This window comes from Myiozetetes cayanensis, unplaced genomic scaffold (assembly GCF_022539395.1).
Source record: "Myiozetetes cayanensis isolate MyiCay16 unplaced genomic scaffold, myiCay2020 scf13, whole genome shotgun sequence".
NCBI classification, from domain to species: domain Eukaryota; kingdom Metazoa; phylum Chordata; class Aves; order Passeriformes; family Tyrannidae; genus Myiozetetes; species Myiozetetes cayanensis.
Window position 1 is genome coordinate 12691823 of NW_026086937.1, and position 24148 is coordinate 12715970.

General features: G+C 44.2%; 1 protein-coding gene across 7 annotated transcripts in view; it reads right to left on the reverse strand.

The window, feature by feature from the left end:
• Positions 1–24148, reverse strand: part of TP63 (tumor protein p63) — a 100292-nt gene that overhangs the window by 52339 nt on the left and 23805 nt on the right. For 3 of the 7 annotated variants that reach the window (XM_050308797.1, XM_050308798.1, XM_050308796.1), the window contains exon 1: positions 13490–13665. The exons of the other annotated variants lie outside the window; for them this stretch is intronic. In XM_050308797.1, coding sequence (XP_050164754.1) covers positions 13490–13531 — 42 coding nt within the window. In that variant the 5' untranslated portion in view covers positions 13532–13665. Of the gene's footprint in view, positions 1–13489; positions 13666–24148 lie in introns of those variants that run through there. 7 annotated transcript variants of the gene reach the window in all.

A 24148-nucleotide genomic window follows, 5' to 3' on the forward strand; every position in this document is an offset into this window, starting at 1 on the left:
ACACAGCTACAGCTATTAACTACCCAGTTACCAACATTTCAGAGAGAGTTCCGAAAGTTTCTCCACTTGAGAAAATGAAGGAAAAGTTTTCATCTTCAGGTGTAGAACACCTGGAGGCCTCCACCCCTATCAAAACCTTTCTCCCTAACGCCAAAAGAACAAGTATCTATATCACACACACCTACTGACTGCATTTTAATTTTCACCACTGGATCTGTGCAGCTAAAGAACAGTGCCCAGCTACTCAAAAAGCCTTACAAAACACCTGGTGCTTATTCTCCACAGATATGAGATGATGAAACTAATAAACTGCCACGGTTATTAGCAACAAAAAGATTTGCACAGCGCTTGGCAAATCTGGTGCTTTGTCCTTAACTGCACCACAGTGACGCACTCGGGCTAACAATTGCAGGACTAGTAGGAAGCAACTTACAGCAACATTTCAGTGCAAGACCAGGAAAATACTCAGAATCCTGCTGGAGAACAGTTATCTTAAAAGCAGGAGGATAAATGTTTTCCAGAGTGCTTGATGCCTATCCAAATCAGATGACACATACCTCAAATATATCCAGAGAGATAAATCCACCTAAGTTTTCAAACCTTCCTAGCAAAGGATTTTAGTAGGTGGAAGTAAGTCACTCAAGCTAAACAGAAGTGCTTCTATCACAAGTATTAACCAAGGTACTGCTGTCAGTTGCTCAGAAGGCAGCTGATACAATACCAGATGTAGGTACTCTGCTTGTGCCACTATAGAGCAGTGCCAAGAAATCAAGGGCTCCACCCATGGCCCTTAGGTAAGATCAGGGCTGAAGCCAAGACAGCTCACTCATCACAATGAAAGCTGTGATTTCATTTTCCTTGCTACCCTGTTTTCTCATTTAAACAAAACAAAACACCCCCCAAAAAAAAAAAACAAAAAAAAAAAAAAAAAAAAAAAGAGAGAGAGAAAGACACACACTAAAATATTTCTTTATGAGGAACAAACTCAGTTTGGACACCACTCTGGTCCCTCCAAGCCATGAGGGGAAGATGTGTACAGTCATTTCAACACCAACTTGGCAGCACTCCCTCCAGCTCCACTTCTAAAATGAACACAGATTCTGTGGGTCTGTTTTGAAGAGGTTTTTCCCCAGAGCTACTGTTCAGCTGAATACACCAAGGACTCGGAAATCCTCAGATAAAACGATAATGTGCACCGTATACTCAGTGCAGAGAGTGAGAGAGCAGATAACTTTGGTTAAACCAAAGATATCAACTGTTACCAAGATAGGTTCCCAGGCACTATAATAGAACAAAATCTGATTTGAATAATCCTACTGTTGGGACATTGCATTTTCCAGGAAGAGAGAAGGTATTTCCCATCCTAGTGGCGTAACAGGTTCCCAGTGTGATGGAGTGCATAGAAGGCCCTGGAGTCAGTCACTCCCATCACGGCCCTTAGACCTGCTGCAGCATAATCAAACAGCATCTCCTCAGCTCAATTCAATCCTTAAGCAGGGAACACAAATATTTCCGCATACCACCTCCTATATTATTTAGAAGAGAATCTATTTGAGAGCTACAGGGCTGTGCAATATGTACAACCACAGTAATTGTAACAAACTAAATTTAAGACTAATAAAGAAATAAATATTCTTCTTCCAAGAAGAATAAAAACCAAAATGCCATGAGTGACACACACAATTTTCTTGCACAGGTATTTCATGTTAAGTAGTAAGATAGCCCCAGCAGTTGCCTGGATAGCTTCCAGCACCACCTAAACACATAAGGAAAGTCCTTCATTTTAATCAGCTGGGGAGGAGAAAAAAACTCAAGAAAACCAAACCCAACCCCAACAACTACCCTCTCCCCACCAAAAAAATCCCAACATTAAGTGATCAACTGAAATCACACCACTACGTTTAAAGCTCAGATACATAAAAGTTTAAGAACTTCACTGTTCTGCCCACTTAAAGACCTTCCCTTCCCTCCCAGCAGTCGCCAAACAGCCCCATGGCCTACTTGATGGACAAGACACTACATACACCAAACAGGAGAGATCAGTGCACATCAGAAATTTGCAAACACATGCCATCACACTTGAAAAACAGTATGGCTTGTATACTGAAGGGAGGAAGAAAAGTCTCTGTGCTTTCCACTGGGATGAGCCATTCCAGTATGCACATCATGCCAAATCTACACCCCTTAGGTTTACAAAAGCAGCACAGTTTTAAGAGTCATACCTAGTAAGGCTATAGACCACGTGTCTCACTGTGACACAGTTCTGCTGAACTCAGCAAAACTTCAAGTTTAAGCCTACAAATACCTGCCTGCATACGTGGACTTTGAGAATGAGACAAATTAATGAAAAGCAATGTGAGGGCAAGTTTCTGTCCAACCATAAGGGCTGTAAGCTTTGGAGTCATCTTTTCCCCCCCTAGCTGTAATTGTTTTCCTTTTTAGCTAAAGTTTGAGTTTTGCCCCTTGGTTAATTAATTTAACTTAGCAAGAAGTGTTTTTCAGCCAGAAGCAAGGTGCCTTTTAAAACAAGCACAGCCCAAAGCAGGAATGCCTGTAATTCCTGACTCCTACCACCTGCCACAGGTTCATGTAAAAGACCTTGTCTAATTCAAGGATTATCAAAATGACAGTGCATCCCACTTCACACAAATATTAAGGCTGGACATCCTACATTGTGTACATGCTTCTAAATATTTTCCAATATATATGAAAATAATATCACTGACTTCCCCAGAGCAGCATTTTAGGCTCTTAAAAAAAAATAATTCAGAATTAGGCTCTCAAAAAAAGTTCTACTTGCATAGAAAACAATTGGTTTCTGAAAGTCTGTGTTTTTTATGGTATTTAGACGATAAGGTCTTCCTAAAACATAAAAAAAGCCCTATTTCATGAATATGAAACACTTTCATTAGAGTATCTAGGCTATGCTTAGTTATTTTGAAAATTCAGACAGTTTAGAACAGGAAAAGTCCAAAATCCACCCCCCCACCACCCCCCGGCAACACAGTCATTTCTTGACCCTGAGTTTATGCTCAGCAATTTAATATGATTTCATGCATTTCGTAGAGATGATATAGTATGGTTTCCTTGGTGTTCTTCCCTCCTTTCTTTCGTATTTATATGTTTTCATGAGACATTAGAATTCCAAAATCGTAAAGGAAATTGATTAATAACCCAAACAACTCAGCTTCCTAAAAAGTGAAAGAGAGGCCAAGAGTTAGAATTCTAAGTTCTCCCATGACCAGCTGGACAACACAATGCCAACAAAGATCTGAAGAGCCATTAACTACAGACGAATTGGAAAAGCACCCCCTCACACTCCCAAGAGGTGTAAACATAATGAAGACAAAGACCAGCATCAGAAAAACTAGAAAAAGACTGCAAGATCTCAGCAAAGCTTTTTTTGCTTGATTTCAGAGGCTGATAACAACCTTAGGGAAACAGCTCAGCCAGGTGCCCAGAAATCCTGTGTGCTGAGTTTGTACAACAATGTTGAAAAGTTGGATAAAAAACCCCAAAACTTTAAACATAAGAGGAACCAATTAAAATACAAATGGGGAAGTGAGGAGGAGAAGCAGGGGCCGGAGAGGAAAACTCAAGTAGTTGATTAAAGCTGCTTTTTTTCTTGAACTCTTTACTGGACAGTAACCATTGATGTTATCAGTAATTTCAGACATGTACCATTTTATTGTGTTCAGAGGGCAGTGTTAGGCTGGACAGGATATCTGTGTGTCATCCACAGTGAAAGGTTGCAGACATGGTAACCACCAAAGTATGGCCAAAGGGCACAAGGACAATGAATAACCAGGGTCAGAATAACACCAGGAGTTGAACTGAGCTCCCAAATTCAACACTATGCTCCATAAATCAGAATGCATCATCTTTCAGACATCAAGCTAAAATATTCCAGCTAGGTAGCATTTTAGTCAGAACAAGAAATTCAGATCATCTGCAAGTTAAATAAGTCAAGCAGTTAAACACATACCAAAAAGAAAAAAGGAAAAAAAACCCACCAGAAGCCACACACATAAACCCCCCACGCCCACTCTTTGAAGCGTGGTGCAACTACGGAATATAAGAATTCATAAGAAGAGTTATAGGAGGGCAAAGGGCAAATTAAAACATGTTAGAGCAAGCAGAGGAAAGGGGTTACACGGTACCATCAGAGTCCTTATAGACTAAAAGAAAGATCTACTGGATTTTCTATTGTATTTGGCCATTTCATGTTTCCAAATCAGGCAAGAAAACTCCTGGATGATATTCTCAAAAGCCTGGGACACCAAAAAGCAGACTGAAAAGCTTTCAAAATTGAGTGGGGGAGTCAAGAGGATCGGATGCCAAATTCTGATTATATCCCAATTGCAGAGAACAAAAGGAGGCAAGGCTTTGCCTTCCAACACTATTTTTTGTATTAAAGCATCTCCTGGCCTACACCAAGCTGTCACTGCCTGCATCCCAGTGATCTGCTGGGGTTCAGTAAAGCAGCACACACACACACAAGCAGGAGACTCCCCTAACCACCCAGCCTCTGGGGTACACATCGGAAACAGCTTCACATCACTGCTGCAACCTACTCAGAGGTGAGCAGGAGTTCTAGATGACATTTTCCAAAGATGCCAGGCTGTGCATACAACAGACCCAAAAGCTGGTCTTTTAAGAGACGGGTATGTAAGAGTATACAGACACAATGTGCATGCAAAGCCAAGGCTTCTTCCACAGCAACTTTACTGCATCAGCTGTATAAATTTCAAGAATATTTTCCCCAATTTAAATATTGAGGAATATTTAATATTTATTTTTACATTTTTATTTAAACATAAATATTTTTAATTTTAATTATTAATATCCAGTATTTTCCCCATTTAAATCACCTTGCCACATATTCTGCACACACAGGATTTCCAACAGGCTCTCTGATATGGGACCTAATGTCTTAACAGGACAACAATGCCCAGTTTTCAGTATTTCCCTCCAGTCCAATACTACTGATTTCAGCAAACACCAGGACACATGGTGCCGCAGTCATTTATACAAGGCACAGCTTCAGAGATTAACATATGAGGTACTCAGCTGGACAGACCTTTCCCTATGCAAAGTGAGAAGTTGACAAGTTCACTGTTCAATATGGAATCACTCACATCAACAGAAAGATGGGAACATACTCTGCTAAAACAGACCTTCCATGATTTTATTGGTTGCTTCTTGCAATAAGCAAGTTAGCTAAGCTAACTGCAAGGAATTTCTCATTATTTGCCCCCCCTTAACCTGATTCATGTGATTTCAATAGCCAAAAGACAGAAAGGGGTTCTTCCAGATTTTTTGAGTAGCAACATACCTACTAATTTCCATTCAATACCATGTTAAACTCCCTACCCCTCCAACTTGAACATCACAGTTCCTTTCAGACACACAACTCATCAGACTGACCAAGGCTCCTCTCAACAGCTTTCCCACCCTACTCTTCAAGTAGTAGTTTCCTGTTTGCAAAGTATTAGATCACACCTAGCCAGTGTATGTTCTAGTTTCTTTTTTAAGAACTTCTTGCACACTTTTCTGCTGCTAAAAGAGGATGGAGGGAAATTTACTCATCTATTTCTAGACAGTCACAATCAGTGTTCCTGATGGAACCAATTCCTAGGATGTAGATGAAATGCAGAGTAAAACTGCTGCAGTGAGAAATCACAGTAGAGGCTCGCAGAGGCTACTGAGTCTCCAAGACAAATCTGCAGAATCCAAGTTTTACAGAGCAATCAGTCAGAATTTTATTATGTTCTCTGAGCAATAACACCCCAAAAAAGACTTTTGTGATGCCCAGAGACATCATGACATTATCTAAAAAACCCGAAACAACTAAGCAAAATGACTAAACACTTTAAAGTTTCCCATACAGCAGAGATCCACTTGCTGACTCAACACTTTTTTTGGCATCCACCTATTCCTATTGTTCCTGATTCCATTCCTGAGGCACCGTGCTCCAGCTCTGTGCATCATCCTCTTATGCAGCTGGACTGCAGCTCCACAGCACAGGGATTTCTGCCTCAGCAGTACAGCTGAAAAGCCCAGCACTGCACCTCCTCCCTCTCCCCATTCTCAGAAGTCAGCAAGATTCTTTGTATTTACTTCCTAGATGTGGATTAAAACTGAAAGATTCATATCTGCCGAGACACAATCCATCCCTTTCATTCCCAGACACTACCCCACCATAAAATATTTCCCCTTCCCTCCCTAAACTGGGCGTTTCCTCCCACTCTCTTGCCCTTGGTAAAAACATTCATCTTCTTGCCATCTTGAGGAAGTTGGACTCATCTCAAATTTCACCAGGTCCCCTTGTATACCACTTCCCAAAGTCCTTGGGGGAAAGTTTAATCCGGATCCAAACTCTGGAACTGATCCCAAGAGGCTGCTGGACTCCAATCAATGCATTAATTTTCAAGCATGCTCAGCCTTGCCACTTGGGTCCACTTCCAAACAGGACGACTGAGCACAAGCCCAGAAATATATCACACCTCAAGCCATCTATTCTAGATACTAACATGCACATCCTGGCTAAAACACTACTCCTTTAGCTGTACCATTAAGACTCCAGGTGAAACAGTAGTGACAGGGGATTTGCAAAAATACAACAATATCACTGAGTGTTCTTGGATCAACTCCACAATCACTCAAACCTAGTACAAATCAAAAAATAAAATCCAACAGGAACAACAACAAAAAAAGCAACCACCAAACGTCTCCCCCCCCATCTCCCACATTTTGCTGATAACAATGGTCAGTAATTTTAAATACTATCAAGTTTAGATTCAAGTTCCTGAAAAGGATACAAGTTTACTTTGCCAACGTCAAGGAACTGAAGCTTTCATGTGTCTTATCTACAACTTCCTGAAAAGTAATTTCTCGATGGGTTTGCTCCTTATATTAGAAGGCTTACAGAAGTAAAAGCCCAATCACCTTAAATATCATCCTGCTCTATTTGCTCCTTGCTCAAGGTAGCTGCAAGCAGCTAACCTAACCCTGGAAAGCCTCTGATAGGCTCTTCTTCAGAAGAGAGCTGGGATTCTTCCCCAGGAGTCAGTGAGTTTATAAGAATGAGGGCAGAGAAATGTAGGGGTGAACCTTTCTTCCCAGCAGCTCGCAGCTAAATCATCACTTGCAAAGTCTTGTTCTGGGCTGCTCTGCCAAGGCTTTATGCCATGGTCTGCTCCTACTGGGAAGCATCTCTTTAATCCATCTGACAGTTACAGGTTCCCGTTCTAGCACAGCAAAGCTCTGATGGGAAGCTCTGTTTGGAAGACTAAAGACTTGAATATTTTCTTCAGAAGTAATTTACTACTATAACTGAAGAAACTAAAACAAAACAGGAAGTTTTTGAAGAACAGCAAGTTTATTCACTTGGAGAGACCCACCCACATGCCAAACCATGGCTGGGCTCACGTAACACTCCAAAGATCAGGGCCTTGGATAGTTGACAAGGGACTGCAAGGTGATCATGGCACTGAGACAAAGAATCTAGAAAACTCATCAGGGGAAAAAAAAAGTTGAACCTTAACACCCTTGGAGAGAAATCATTTTCCTCTTAATTCCACTTGATACCAAAAGTGACTTAACACTAATCCAGGCCAAGTGGCAGAAAGAGCTTGAGCTCACTTCCCTGCTGGAGAGGATGGAGTGAGTGTTGCTGTTAGTGTATGAGAAGCTCCTCTCCTTTCTGATGATTTATGCAACCTTGCTTTAAAAGAGTTGCATTCATTTTATTGCCTACTCTGCACATTCTCAAGACGCGTTGGAGGCAGTGCCAGAAAAATAACAGGGTTTAACAATGTCTAGCACAAATCCATCGGTGCAGGAGCTCCTTTCTGAAGCGTTTCCAGATTTTTTTTTTCAGTGGGAACATTTTGTAAATAGAATTTAAAATTTGCCTTGAGCCATGCAACACCCACTTTTATTCAGCCCTTCACGATAATGAAATAAGTAGTTTCTCCACTAGTTATAACCGTCTTCCAGAGGAAAGAAAGAGCAAAGCAAATGGTTTACACCCTCTCACATCCAACATCCACAGCTTTCCTGTTGCAGAAGCAATGTCTTCTTCACAGAACTAGTGATGCTTCTGTCTCATGGTACACAGAGCCACAACTGGGAATAAACCCTTCCATTTGGCATAACTGGACAAACACAAGACAAAAGGTTGCCACCAAATGGGTTGAAACACACAAGGCAGAAAAAGTTCCTTTCTGTTGTTTCTCTATGCCCATGGAGGGGGAAAAATAATAATTAAAAAAAAAAAAAAGACATATATATACATGGATACTTTCATCCTGTCTCAAGCAAGGCCAACTTAACAGCAAACAAATTGGATCATCAGTTGCAACCAGTTCAAGATGTAGAACGTCCTGACCGCGCTGCAATGGCAGCTCTTTTTCATCTCTCACACCGAAAAACTTTCATTCTAGAAAACACCTAGTATCAGTTTCTTGCCAAATGAAGCAAGAAACTGAGATCAGCTGTCCCTAATTTCATACTGCTTACTAATGCTTCTTTTGGGTATAAAAAATTGTAAAATGGAGATGCAATTTCCAATCCAATGTCTAGTGTAATTGCACGGCTGTGTAAACCCCAAAGCATGTCCTGATCAGTACCAACACTTTACACACAGTCAAACTATTCTGATTTCTGCACAGGTACTGCATGCCATACACAGAGCTGTGCAGATGGTCGAATGTCATCAGGTTTCATTTCTGTGTAATGAAGAACACGTTTCATTCTTTCCACCCACATGCAGGTTACAATCACTTACTTCTGGGCGACACCCACAGCCTTAGACTGCTGAGGTCCCTCCATCTTAAAAGCAAGGAGAGGATTTCTACAGGTAAAATCCTCAATTCACTGCTCAATATGGGGGTCACATTACCTCTACTATCACAAAAAATTACTGGTACCCTATGATAGAACAAAAAGCCACCTATGGCATGACAAACCTGCTCCAATGAGGGGTTGGACCTCACTCAACTCTTGCCCTTCTCTGTGCTTCTCCCCCAGCACGATCCCCTTGTTTCAGCTGAGAGGGAGATGGGAGCACATGGCAAGAAGCAGGTCTCAGCTTCCTATTACCCATCTCTCTGTCTACTTCACCCTCTTCATTGGCAAAATGGGCAGTAGCATCCACTTAGTCTCTCCAAACAAAAGATACATGCATATCTGACCTCAGGCTTTTCTACCTCAGGTCAAACCCTTGCAACTGGAATGAAATTTTAAAACCTCTCAGAGGACAAGGAACCTGGTTATATCTATATAAGCCTCTATATCCTTGCAGAAGACCTTTGCAGCCCAAGGATAAGACACATGCCTCACAAGCTTGCACAGATGTCATCACATGAAAAAGACTTGAATCCCTAAGAGTAATTACAGGAAAACCAAAAGGATGAACACACAAGAAGCGTAGATGGAATTGCAGCTGGACATAATCAGGGACCACAACCTCCAATACATCTCCCTATTCCTTGCTCCTAATGACAGACTGCGCCCAAACGTGGGGTATTGATAATATTTAAATAAAGAGAGGCCACTGGAAGGCATGGCACTTGTACCTGAATCCTGCACCGTTCAGGGAGAGGTTTCCTCCTGCAGGGACTTGGAGTTGTTTGCCTGCTCAGAGCCAGCAGAGCTCGGAGACATCGTCACAAATAGGACCAAGAGAGGTCAGGTTTAGCTAAAACCTTCTTCCTTGAGAAACGCATTAGGCTTGGTATAGCATCTATTCAAGTACTTTCTCCAAGATGTGGGGTACAGAGGGTACTGCAGAGATAAGCCTTTCTTTCTGTACCTCCAGACTGCAGGAAGGGAGCAGGTGGGCTGCTCTCCTGGGCAGTGACCAGGCAGCATCCCTCAGAGATTGCTTGCTTTACCCCAGAGAAGGGGTAGCAGGAAGGGAGTTGGTGTGACTACTGCTATGTGGCAAAAACAGCCAAGGAAAGCCATGGCTTTGTCCTTTGGTAGTTTTCAGCCAAATCCATGTGACAGCCCAAGTCATACTTCTACTGCACACCCATGAAGCTGATGCTCAAAAAAATCAGCTACATCTCAACCCCCAGATTCCTTAACCTTAAACTAATGTTTGCTGAACCAATATCCCAGACAGGTGCAAGAAACGTTTTTCTCACTGAGGAGGCCCAGCTCCCTCAGGACATCCTTCTAGGCCACCCCAGAGCCCCACATGCCTGCTTCTGCAAAGAGAACTCACATCCAGGGTACTACAGCCCAAACACAGGCATCTGAATTATTATTTTAAAAGCTAAGATGGAAAGGAAGAACAGAACCAAAAATGCACCCTTCTGAACAGGCCAACCCAACCCTCAAACACATTTGCAGCCATCTGTATTTAGTTTTTCTAAATTCCCAGTGTGAAGGAATGCTGCCAAAAAGTCATAAAGCACTACACAAGCTCTCTTAGTATAAAAGTAGTTTCCCCCTCTCCCCTCCCAAAACTACGATAAAAATCTGAACGGAAAAAGATTCTTTAATTTGTCTCCCACAAAGAGCAGGAAGATCTTTGGGAAGGATGACAGATATAATCAAGAGTCATGGCACATATTTCTTATCAGTGTTTGAACAAGATGTGTTTATTCTTTTGGCAATGATTTAATTTGATTTTAGCAAACACTCCAAACTCTGCGTCATCATCTCAGCCAAACTGCAGAAGAGTCCAGAATTCCTAAAGGGAATCTCTGTTGCTCTCATCCTCCCCCCTCCCAGCACCCAGGAAACTTGGACAAGACCGGACAAACTTGCAGATACTCTCCTTCACACCCAATTCTGTGCATGCTTCCCCACAAACGTTTGTATACAACACAAAATTCCAGATGTGGAGATGAGGCAGAAAGACACAGTGAGATTCAAAGGATTCCTGTTCATCAGCACCTCATCACCCTATGATAACCACCCCAGTGTCTCTCTTCTTTTCACATCTACTCATAAACACACGAGAAGAGATCACCAGGGTCATCAAGTCCAGTGCTCCGCCAGCAAAGAGTTTAATCATTCTTGTAGTTGACCCAGATCAAATGCTGGGTTAGAATAAGCTGGAAAAGTGGTTGAGGCAGGTTCCACCTCCAGCCTCTCAGGGCTATGATTCACTTCAGCACCCTTGTTCCCTCTCTCAGCTTTTCTCAGGGAGATTTTACCCATTTGGGAGGAACACCTCATCTCACCATGGCATTCAGCACCACGCTTGCGGGCACGGGCGTCGAAGGGCTGTGGGCGATGGTGTGAGCTCACCACCCTGACCACGCAACCCGAATCGGGGCTCGTGCAAGGGCCGGTTCCCAAGTTGCAGGGCAGAGCACACCACACAGCCCATGGGTGAGGACGGCACAGCTCGGTATCTGCAAGCTAGCTGCGAGGAACCTGGGGCGGCTGGGTAGAGCACCCCAAAAAAAAAAAGGGCTTCAGGTGAGAGAAGACTCCCTGCTCTCCATTTTAAAACTTGGGTTTGGTACAGGGAAAAAGAAAAAAAAAATTTTCCCCTCCTTACATAAGTTTTTGTCTATTTTTTAAACTCAAAATATAGTCTATACTAAGTTTTTCATGAGTCGGTATGGCTGCCTTGTGACCAACCCAGCAACAGCTCTAAAATCTGAACTACAGCAAGCACCAATGACAACAAAGTGCTGCTTCTATTTGCACAGTAAGAGCTTTTTATTTTTACTTTTTTTAAGGAAACCATGCCAAAGCCTACTTCTTGTTTGCAAGCTTAGGATGGGCGAGGTCCATCATCACCAATATATTTTAACTGAGCATTAACAAGCCTCCCTCTTTTGAGACGAGTCATTAGCAAGGTTGCTCTTCTTCAGAAATGAAGCCAACTCAATGCTAATCGAGTTTTCCCTCCCCAGTGTACAATGCTTCGCTGGATGAACAAATTCGGTGCACCTTGCTCAAATACAGCGAGGGAAAAAGGAGAGTGGGAGGAAAAAAAAGAGAGGGGAAAAAAAAAAATCAGAGCTAAAGCCTTTTAAAAACTTCCCCTGACAGCAACAATGATGAGCAGCATTTAAGCGGAGCGAGAACGCTCCTGAGCGCATCGCTTCTGACAGATGAGCTCAGCAAGTCAACCTTAGGGACTCCACAGCCCCACCGCTGCTATTCAGCGAAAGTTGATCAGATAGCAGCCAAATAACACCAAGCAAACACTCCAAGAAGTGCTCTCTCCACATTTAAGGGTTTATAATTAACCCAGGAAGAGAGAAGAAAAGACCGTTTGGGTCTCCTGCACAGCGGCAGCAGCAGCAGCAAGGACCCACACACACTCCCTGCAGAGGGGCACAGGGAGAGTACACTGGTTTCAGTTTACCCCTTGCTCTCCCTGAGTCGCAAACCCGCCATCCCAGGCGTGCAAGCCCCAGGTGTGTACTTTTAACATGCTTTCCCTCACCAGCTATCATGTCTCCTAGCTATACTCTCGGCCTTCCAATTTCTATTCTGTTTTCTCTTCCAAGTGGCTGAGCTTCTGTCTGCTTCTGTCTGCTTTGGGTCTTGCACCCCATGCCCTGCACTTCAAGCCTTTCCCCAGGAATACACGCGCGCACACAGAGGAGCTGTGGCTGCTTTGCCATTCTGGCAAGTGTCAACACAGCTGCTGTCTCCGCTGGAATGCAAACCAATATTGTCGTTAGATCTCCCTCAACCCCTGGTAACTTCCTGAAAGATTTGCACAGCGTGTGGGCAATTCTCCCCACTGCCACCTTACAAAGCATCGACCCAGCTGGTTAAAAGCCATTAAATTAATAATTAAAAAAAATTAAATCAAAGCTGCATCTGAAGTTTGTGTTCCACTCGCACCCATGAGGTGCAAAGGGCTGTAGAAAGCAAAACGCATCCATTGTACGCACACTCATCCTCATATAATATGCTTATACAAACACCCTGTAGAAAATACCTTGCTGCTTGTAAGTTACAAGGCAAGGTATTAACAGCACTGAGTAAAAGAGTTACTGGTGTGGACGCTAACGCAGCATTTGCAGCACAAAACCTTTCTCTGCATAATATTTTACTTAAAAAGTAACCTAAGAAGGGCTTTATAACACATTTTTGTTATTTCCTAGATACCATCCACTTTTAACCACCACCAAGCAGCAATTTTGGCAATAAAAGACTCGTAAAAGAGTTATAATGCAGTCAACACAGACAGTGTTCAGACTGCTACGGGAACGCAACCTGTGTGCATTGCCCACCATAAACAACTGCCTTGATTCTCCAGTGAAAGAAAATTATGTTTAGCTGATCAAGGTTCCCAGAACAAATTTGCTGTCCCAAATATAAAGACTTGAAGTTCACTCTCATACAGATGTTTAGCCCAAACTCTTCCCATTGTAAAACTGCAAAAGTTTCGAAAAGGAAGTGTATATTCCACACCTAACTTCAGGAGTGAAGAAATCGCACACATTCACTAAAAATAAAAATAATTAGCGATATCATAGCTCAAACCTAGAATCCTTACCTCGCTATACTGGGACTGGGCATTGTTTTCCAGGTACAACATGTTAGCAGTCAAATTGATCAATGCTGCTGTTCTTTCTTCTGGCTCCAGGATTTTGACAAACACCTCCCACCCCCTAGAAGACCCTAAAAATATGTGATGCTACTTGGAAGATAACAGGACTCAGAGTGTGCCTCTCTGCATAATTGAAGTTTCCCTTATATACCTAACCATAGGCAAGGAGGAGGAGGTGGGGCTCTCCTGCCTTACCTGTCCAATCTGTCAAAGTGCCACCTGGAGTCCTCCACTCCAATGGAGAGAGGCCTCTCCCAGCTCATTAAGTAGTTAGAATTCCTTATCACCAATCTCTAAAAAGCAAAGGGAAGGGAAGGGGGGGAAATGGACAGGAAAAAAAAAAAAAAAGAGAAAAAGAAAAAAAGATAAAGACAGACAAGGAAAAAAAAGGAAACAATAACTTTCCCTGTCACTTTTCTATGAGTTTGGGAACTCAAAAGATTAGCCATGGAGTTGCTCCAAAGGAGCCCCTCTGAGAAACTTTTCCTATTTATTTATTTTCTGAGAAGACTCCAGGTTTTTTTTTTTTTTTTTCAGGCACAGGCTTTGCTGCTACCAAAGCCGAAAACGTTAGGGAAGGGATTGAGATGCAGTGCTCGACACCGGCAGTGCAATAACGCAGCCAAGTATCTGGCTGCTGCAGTGCGCAGGTTTGGGATAAAAACACCAAGGAGCTGAGAATCAATCACTGGCTTCATGCACCATAATCCAGATACGTTCTCCATCATCTGTGTGCTCTCATACATTCTCACAGCCAATAGGTCCTGTGTTTGCAAGGGCATCACTCCAGCTACGTTTTTTCCCTCCTTTACAGTTGTTTCTAACTTGCGCCAAGGAAATATTTAAAAAAAAAAAAAAAAGGCAATTCATCCAAAGGGATTCACGATTTTGACTTAGTATATGAGAGAAGTTTTTAGGTACTGCTCAGTAAAAACCACCAGGACACTATACCCACAGCAAACTTCTTGAAAGTAAGAGCACTTAGCTGAGACTCAATCTGGGCGAGAGCAGAGCACACAGACGGGCAGATCGCAACGGCCCCACTGTGATTTTACTCTGAACAAGCAGAAAAAATTCCCCCTCCTGTCTCAGTGTCCCAGATGGAGACATCCGGAGCGTGCCGGCGGTGCGAGGTCTGCGCTGTGCTGCCAGCAGCTCCGGCCGCCCACCTGGAGCGGGGCTGGATCACCCTGATCCACTCCAAAACAACCCCAGCGCCAGGGTTCGCCGAGCGAGCGGGATGCACGGCGAGAACAAAAGCCAGCTGCTCCCAAAGAGCAGGGCAAGCAAGGAGAAACAAAACACCTTTTTAAAGAGGTGGGGAGGGGGGGAAAGAGAGGAAACCAAACATCCAGATCAGAGCGCGGCCGCCTGCCCGCCCAGCCTAATGACAGCGCTCCCTGGTTTTATTTGAGGACCTGTCGTCAAGCAGCCCCGTGCCGGACTGCCGAGCACGGACTGCGAGCGCTCGCAGAAAACACCAAACCTCCCACTGCGAGTGGTGAGTGACCGACCCACAGGTGCTTTGCAGGGAGGGAGAGGGGAGCCTGGCAGGGTTGAAACCCACACACGGCCTCAACACCTCCCTGAAGCTCAGCTTCTGCCCAGGAGCTGCTGCTGCTCCCTGCCACGCCTCGCCTCTGGGCATCATTTAACCCCAGCTTCTCTGAGCACGCAGGGAGGGGACTCGGGCTCACAGGGAGATGGAAGCAGGCAGGCTGTGCTTCTCAGAGGGCCAAGCTCTCTGGGTTGCCTTCTTCACTGCACAGCAGCCTCTGTGAAATAAAGGACACTGCAAGTTCACATGAGCCTCTCTCCAGGCTACAGACGGGCAGCACGTTCGTAAGACTGCCACTAATAAAACAGAGCAAAACCATCTTCAGGCAGGAAGCAAAACATGACGGAACACAGAGCAGAGGATCGCAGTGCCCTCCTTCCCCCACAGCAGCTTCTTGCCACAAGAAGCAGGATAGGGGTCTGATTTAGCTCCCACCCTGTGAGCACAGTTCAACAGGGGGCTGCTGGGCACAAGAGCAAAAGGTTTCAAGTGTTTCCAGTGCACCTTACCAATTCCTCCTCACCAAGCATGATGCAAGGAGGCACTTCCAAGAACAGGCTGCAGAGAGGAGCACTGAGCCCTCCCCAGACGAGGCAGAGCCCTGCCTATCACCACCAGCAACATTCCAGCTCAGGTTGGGGCCATGCACACCTTCAGTACTCCTGAGCTACCAGGTAGCAAGAGCCTGCCGAGCACACAACAGGTTTCCTACATCACAGGAACAACTCAACAGAGCACTGCCACAGCCCCAGCCCTTCCCCTCCTCTCCACCTTCCCCAGCACCACTTAACACCAGGGGCTATGCCTGGTGTACTTACCTGACCTCACCCGAGATGGGCACAAGCCAAAAAGCCACACAAGTGCTAATCTGGAGATATAGGCAAGGTTTCCAGGGAGTAGCCTCAGCACCCTTAGCCAACTGTGTCACTTTGTAGCACCACTGCAAAGCTTACACAGAACTGGACATCAAACTAGAAGTCACCAATGGATTTTCTGTTGTCTAATAGTGAGGAAAAGTTATGCTATGCTCAGAGGACTATTTTGATCCCTAAATATTGTCAAGTTTTTGATATTGGTCCACGAGTTCAAACTCTATGGAGGGGATGGCGAGAGGATGAGAAGATACACAGATAAATCTCCCAATCTCAGCAAGTCATTGCAAAACCTCTTTCATAGCTATGCTATCAGAAGATCCTCCTTTTCCAAGTCATTAATGCAGCATTGTTGTGCTGTGTATCTGCCATCTTCTGTCCCACAGGCGGCTGGAGGTGGCTGTGGGTGAAACAACACCCAGATAGAGAGAGATATGTGGAAGTTTATCCAAAGAGATCTGCATGTCAAACACGAGGAGAAGTGTATATAGCATGAATAAATTGACATGTCAGCACAAATCCCTTCCCTCTGTACACACTGCCCTGACCTGGCTCAGTGTTTCAGAGGCATTAGCCTGTGTGGTCACCTTGAAGTGGATGCTGGACAAGTGGCTTTTTGCAAATCAGTCATCCACAAGGGACACCATAAGGCCACCACCACTCCAACGGGGTGGCAGGAGGTAACAGAGCATGCACCAGACACTGCACGCACCAGCACTGCTGCAGCCCAGGCACCAGCATATCCCTCTCATTACCCCAGGGATCCTAACTTTTGTTTCACTGGCTTCAGACCTAAAGATGCTCCCCTCTGTCCCATGGGCTGGGGTCATGCCTTGAATATTCTTAGGGGCACTGATGGACAAGGGAAGGCTTGAACTTTTCTACCTTACCACAAGAAAGAAAAGCTCTTGGGCTCTCATTCTCTCCTTTTGCAGATGCAAAAAAATTCACATAGATGAACCTCCAACAACCATAGCAGCCAGGCAGCCTATCTTTGAGGTTCTCAGAGGAAAACTTGACTCTCTGAAATACCGTAGGTTTAAGTGGTTGAGTCATAAAAGCAGAATGACCCCCCACCACCTCCTTAGACTGCACACTCGCTTTTCAGCCATGGGGCAGTGATAGTTACAGTTTGAGCCTTCTGGACAGGTCTCCAAGGGAAACACCGACTGTAATGGTCTGGAGTCATGGCAAGACAATCTTTGTAAATGGGTATGTATGCCTTGTATGCCTTATTATACCAATCAGAAAAAGCAAACAGATTCAGGCAAAGGCCCTCCTTTCACATGTTAAGAATTACTTCACATGGAGGTCAGATGAACAAGATTTAACTCTATTCTTCCAGTCAAATAAGCTCTCTCCCACCCTGAACAGAGAAAGAACAAAGTATAAAACAAAGAAGTGAAGCCAAAGCAGTGAGAGAAAAGCCTGGCACTTCATGCTTTGGATGCTTAGTTAGACTGAATTTTAAAAAAAAGTAGCTCAGCCTCAGGAAAGGAAGTCTCCTTAAGGCAATTTACCTCCAATACTGTAGGAAACTAAAAATAATAATTGCTAGTTAGATTTGAAAGTTTCAGCTGCAACCCTCCCAGGTCTGACTCAGATATTCTAGAAAGCTTCTGGCAATGCTTTGTGGCTCCTGCTGGTATGCTGAAGAAAAAAGTAATACGCAAACAAGACCCCTAAGTTTCCAAAATGAGCTGTCAGCCAAGCCAAACTGCTGATTCAAGCTCTTTGTTTGAATGCTCCTTCTCTGTGCTGTTACACGGTTCATCCCAGTCTCTCTCGCCAGTGCCACGTGCAAGTTCTCAATCTTCCTGGTCACGAGGCAAGTGCGCAAAATCGCGACAATTAAAAATGTCATTACCACAACTGCAGTGTTAATTGGAGATTATGTAATTTCTTGTAGAAGGGTGGATGTGTGCACGCACACCTGCCTGCATGTTAGGTGGTTCATGCAGAATTTTCTGCAGATCAAAGAAAAAAAAAAATCTGCTCAGACCTCTCTGCTCCTATAAAAATAGCATCTGGATCAACCGCATCACCACAGACTGTGACATTCACTTAACTCAGAAATGTTTACAAATTAGGACTGAGATAAGAGAAGGAGGAGGGGAAAAGCAGAACAGTTTTTTGGTGCTGGTGTTTTGTTTTTTGTTTTTGTTACGTCTGAATAACTGCTGAATGCTCGAAAAGCAAGCCTCTGTCAATTGGTTTTGAGAGTCTTTCCAGTGAAGACTTTACAGGGACAGACATGATACTCTGTGATAGCAGACAGCCAGGTTCAAGAGCAAAAGGAAAATACTTTCAAGAAAATGTAAGTCAACCTGCCTTCTTGAAAACTTCATGCAGAGAACTTCACTGCTTAAACCACAGAAAAGGGAGAGAAAAACATTGCAGTCCGTGAAGCAGGGTCTCTCCTCTTTTTTTTGTGTTTTTAATCCAACCATCTGTGGCAAGACAGAACAAATTAAAAAAAAAAAAGAGAGATGATGCATAAAAGGCATCATCCTACCTGCTGCTGACTGGCAGGCTGCTCTGGAGCACTTCATGGAGCTGTGGCTCATCCCCGTGCAAAAGAGACCAAGCAGCTCCAGCTCTCAGAGGGCTCTCTCTGCTGCACCCGGGAGCACAAATAAGATTCCCTCGTGGCTTCCTCACCAATGACCCAGGGACAGGTCGGAAGCCCAGAAATTCCTTTGGAATGCACTCAAATGTATGAGTCTTCAAGCTACAAACATACCCTGTCTGAAAGTCTTTAGTACCGAGGATCCTTTCTTCCAAGGACTCCAAACTGCATTCCCACTCCCCGCCCCCCCCCCCCCCCCCATTTTGAGAGTGCAGGGTAAATAGGTGGACTTGCCAAAGACAGGAGCGAAGCCCAGCTCCAGCTCTGCCCATGGTGCAGGTGAGTTTCTCTTCCCCAAGGAACATGCCCTACCCAAGGCAATCGCCTGTCACAAGAGCCCTGCCCTCCGACCTTGGGTAAACATCTGCGCACGCTGCTTATTTGAGCTCCTACAGTCTCGTTATCTCCCCTAGAACACCCCTAGGGCTAATTAGTGAGTTAATGGCATCATGTCAGGAGATAACACTACATGGAGGGGAGCAGGGAGAGGGAAGGTGGAAAGGAATTGTGAAACAAAACCAGTTCCCTTCACAACCACTATGCAATATTGGTTTAGGAAGGGCGCACACAGCCCCGGGGCACTCTGCCCTCTGGCTGCTGAGCTCCATTTAAGGAGAGAGCAAAACACTCCTCCAGAGAGATTCAGCTCTCCAGCCAAGGTGATCCAAGGCCCCCACACCTGCCCTATGCCTGCACAACCAAAAACCCTCCAATACGATGGTAAGCATCATTCCCATGAAAGTGCCAGCAAGGACTCACAGTTGGTGTATGACACAGATTGGTCACAGAGCATACATGATTTATTAAAAAGTGTTTCTGCTTATTCCTGGTGCTCCTTTTATCTTGTTTTCTAACTTTTTCTGTACCCTAGTGATTCTCTTTAAAGAACAGTTGCTTTTTCACTAAAGAAGCTGAGAGATAACACTGTATGAACACAGAGCTCTTGGTGAGGCAGCACATAAGCCTGCAAAACCACTGGCCAGCAGACACTTTTGCGCTGATGAACGCAAAACGCGGGTCAGCAGACACTCATGCATGGAAATATGACCAGGGGATTTCAGGGGTTCAAGCCTCTGCAGCTCTTTTGTTGGAGTAACAAGCCTCAACATTCAAACTGCATTTTTGCCTCGTGAGGATCTTTGGATGCTCAAAACAGCATGACTGACCCTCTCCTTCCCTCCCCCAATATCTGTGAAATATTTTTTGAAAGTTAACTGAGGGTTACACACGAAAATTCATGAAAATTGCTCCTGATTGGCATAAACAGCCCCATCCCTCCAGCTGGAGGTGGGACAGGGTCATGGCACAAACCTGCATCCCAGGTTTGTGGAGTCTCTGGCCAGGGAAAGGGAAAATGAGATAACAGATTACAGAGCTTTTGTTTTCAATTAGAGAGAGCAACTGCTGATAGACCAGGGCTGCTCTTGCACAAGCAGCTGAGAGGAAAGTGTTGTTCTTCCCTTATCTTGTATAAACTACAGATTGGTCTCATGAAACCCAGAACTGTTTATAAACGCACAATCACAGCACCTCTTTCCAACCAGACTCTGTTCCACTGCCAACTCCCTCCCACCCAAATCCTTTAAAAATAATCCACTACTGAAAAGAAAGCTACTATTTTGCAATAATTCGAGAACAGTCTTCCAAACCTCTGGTTAAACCCTGACCCTGCTACCAGTGGCCATTCCCACTTCTCGTATTAACACATCACAGTTATCCTACATTGCGCCGGAGTGCTGGGGTACCACACACCTCCTGAGGCAGCCAGGAAACTGCTTTATGCCTTGTTTCCTATGCAGAAATGTTGTACTTCGCAGTGCTGGACTTTGTGAGACCCTTGCCTGTTCTCACGTGCCATGTCCACCACTAGTATGGCAATGGCCATGGGGTTCTATTACTGGGTCAGAGATCTTCCCCACAAGACTGATCACTTTTGTTTCAGACTTGTTTAATTTTAATCCAGTCTGGACATCCCCATGAGGTCCACCATACCCATCCATGCTCTCAAAGAGAAATAAGAGTACTTCAGGGTACCTTTTCCTTCTGTTTAAGCAGGCTGGAGATAAAAATCCATTCTTTTAGAGTGACAGTTACATTCATTACTGAAAACTCCTTTGATCTTTTAATAATCTCTCCAAGTTCAGATGCTGATTAGCAAAGAGTTCAGTCAGCAGTGAGCAAATGAATCCAGGCCACAAGCCACTCCTTAATCTACAGCTTCACAGTGACTGATTTAATTTTTGACTGCCTGACAATTCACTCCCTCTTTAATTTCAGTGCTATCAAATCAACAACAGTGAGGTGGAAAGCAGATGGTACAGACATTGAGAAGAAAATATTACCTAGTCCAAAAGTCTTCTCGTGAAATATTGGAGGAAAAAATAACAGTCATTAACAGGACCGTGGGCAGGATCTGCAGAACCACAAAGCAACATATACATGAGACTTTGGATGCATAAGACTCTCTTCAAAGCAAGGATCCCAATTAATGCAAGAAATTAATTTTAAAACAAAAGCTACACCCCACAGCTCTCTGCGGCACAGACATTTTGGCTGTGTTGGACCAGGAAGGCGAGCAGGACACTCCCAGGGCTGTGCTCTAGGTTTGTCTTAGCAGGGAAGAAACAACCCCTTCCTGGCACGATCAGCTCTGCAGCTTGCAACAGCACTGACAGGTGCTCTCCATCCATCTCAGCCTACAAAGAGGGATACCACAAAGCTCCATGAAGTTTTCATTTGGCTGAATATAGACAGCTCAGTTCATCACCTTACTTTCAGCTAACAAGAGAAAAGGATCTTATATTCCTTCTTCCAGCAATTTGGTTTAAAAACAACCAGAAATAACAATGCAAAACAAACACAAATTGTCCAGAGGAAGGTGAACTCTGGGGATGGCCACTCCACTTCTGTTGGTGTTCATGCTGCACCTTGTGGCTTGCTGAAACACAAGTTGCCCAAGGGGTTTACCACTTACAGGCTTTAACCCAATCAAAGTGCTCCCAACAATTACGGAAATTATATCTACAGTGGGGGAGGGGAGCAGGGGAGGGAAAGGAAAGAGGGTCCTAAGAGGATCCCATCAACTAGGTAGAAACAGAGTGAAGTTCCCATCAAGACAGCATAAACCTTAAAACTTGCTCCAGAGGTAAAAGTTCCTACAATCTGTTGCTTCAAGATCAAGATTCATTCAGTGTTTGTGCAGACCTTTTAAAGATGTAAAATAAGCACTAATGCATTATTGCTCCATATTTGCTCAAGGAGCATGTGCAGCACCATGGAAACCTTTGGAGGCAGGCCTAGCTGCTTGGGGAAGATGTTTTCCGAAGTGACTGCTTTGCTTGTTCTGAGGTATTTGCATGTAGGCAGATGACAGGACTCCAATTGCTTCACTCTTCCACTTCATGTGCTTGTAGCAATACGAGTCGTGGTGTTAAAACCACCCCTCCAGAGGAGAACGAACACCTCGTCTCACAAAACTACCTTCCAGTAATTTTGTGTTTTTCAGCTTCAAGTTAGTTTATTCCTTCTCAAGATGGATGCAAAGCAAGATGCTCAAAGGGAAGAAATATTTAGAGGAATCTTAAATATGCTTCCAAAATGATCTATAGCACAGCAGACATTAGTTTTCTTCAATACCCTTGAAAATCCTGTGAATTTACATCAAAAATAAAACACTGGGTGTAAGGATACTCATCAACTGGCTGCATTCCTACAAGAAATGAAGCCAGCCCTGGTCTGCAGCCAGAACCAGGGCCAAGTAGCACAGGAAAGGGAGCTAGGGAAAAATTATTTTAAAGAAGCATAAATACATCTTTAGACCTGTGATACACAGAGATGAGAGACAAGAGAAATCTTCAGGCTTTGGCCAAACTGAATGTACAGATAAATTCTTTACATTTATTCTTATCTGAAAGAATTGACCATTTCTAGATTTGGATCTGCAGCCCTAAGTGTGATGATCATTTGGAGAGACCTACACTGCAGAAGATTAAACATTGAGCAGGACTACATAGCCAAACCTAAATTAGGCAAGCTTCTGAGTTTAACTGCAAACAAGAGAGGTGCTGGATGGGAAGCTTCCAACAGAATAATTCATTTGCTCATTATGGAAATGCCTTTGCATAATCTCAACTTTCTTTGCACAGCTATGGAACAAATAAATACCCACAAAGAAGAGAAACTTGGCAAGACTCAAACTCTCTCAAGCACAAACCAGACAGTAATAAAAGCTTTGATCACATCCCTGTGCTGTACAGAGTCCTTCCTTCCTTTCTATGGTCAATCCAGGAATACTTAGGCATGGAAACAGATGGCCACACAACCCACTTTGCTGCATGTACTTATCAAATCAGCCTTATCCTCCAGGTGCAAAACCATTTCCCAAAAAAATGCAAGGCTGCAACACCTGCCAGAGCCCATAGAAGCACATACCATGTGTTAGTCAGTCCCTGCACCAAGGCACTCTCCCTGCCCTGCTGTGGGTACACAGGGATGTCCAGCCTGTCCCACAGTCTCACTGTCTCTTAACCAGCTTTCATCTGCTTCTTCAGCCATTACCTTGCAGCAAGTGGAGTCCTCCTAGTCCAGACCAACACTTTTAAGGAAGCAATTAAAAGTTAACAATGTTTAGAGCTTATGCTTTAATATTAAAGCCTTGGATAGGATGCCACAGACATCCTTCTGGATAGTAGGTTGGAATTTTTTCTGTCTGCCCATCGTAGTGTTGCACATCTGATCCTGACCACAGCTCCCAGGTGATGGGGAACCCAGGAATTCAGTGCATAGCTGCCAAATATGAATTACTGAACTGATTTACATGGTACCAAGACTGAGAGCATGGAGAAGACGGCCAGCAGCCACCCTGGGTCAGAGTAGCTCCGCTACAGCCCACTGGGCTGCAGCGGGGGAGGGTATTTTGTACAAGGTGGCTTGGGTGGCTCCTTCATGCACCTACAGCAAGCTAAATATGGGAAAGGCTTCTTGTTTCCATTGGGAATCAAACACCAGTTCTGAGATGTGTCATTGGAAAAGGGCTGAGGCTGAGAGCCTTGACACCTCCACATCCTCCTGTCTATCCTACAGTCAACTGTTATCTTCACCTCTATGTATAAAGAAGAACAGCAGACACAGAGCTTCAGCTCTCACATATGAGAGTATGAAATGCATATATCGCACCTCCAAAATTTCTGTCCAAGCTACTAGGTTTGGGACACCCACAGCCCATGAAGCTGAGTATCCAAACCCAAAAGGACAACATCCTGTACCACACCACCATCACCAAGGCAAAAACCCACCCCACAGGGAGCTCAGCAGTGCCTAATCAAGCCACACACAGCAAATCCCCACAATTATTTGCAGAAGATGAGGAAGAACAAATAAATAACAAAAAGTAAAAAAAAAAAAAAGGAAAGGAATTCTCTCTGCCTTTTATGGGGAGGGATGGATCCAGGTTAAGAAAACTCCGACCACGGCGACTGTCTGGGCAAAAGGCATTCCACTGAACTGGTTAGGCAAGAGGCTGTGGGAGGATGACTCGCTCAGGGGCA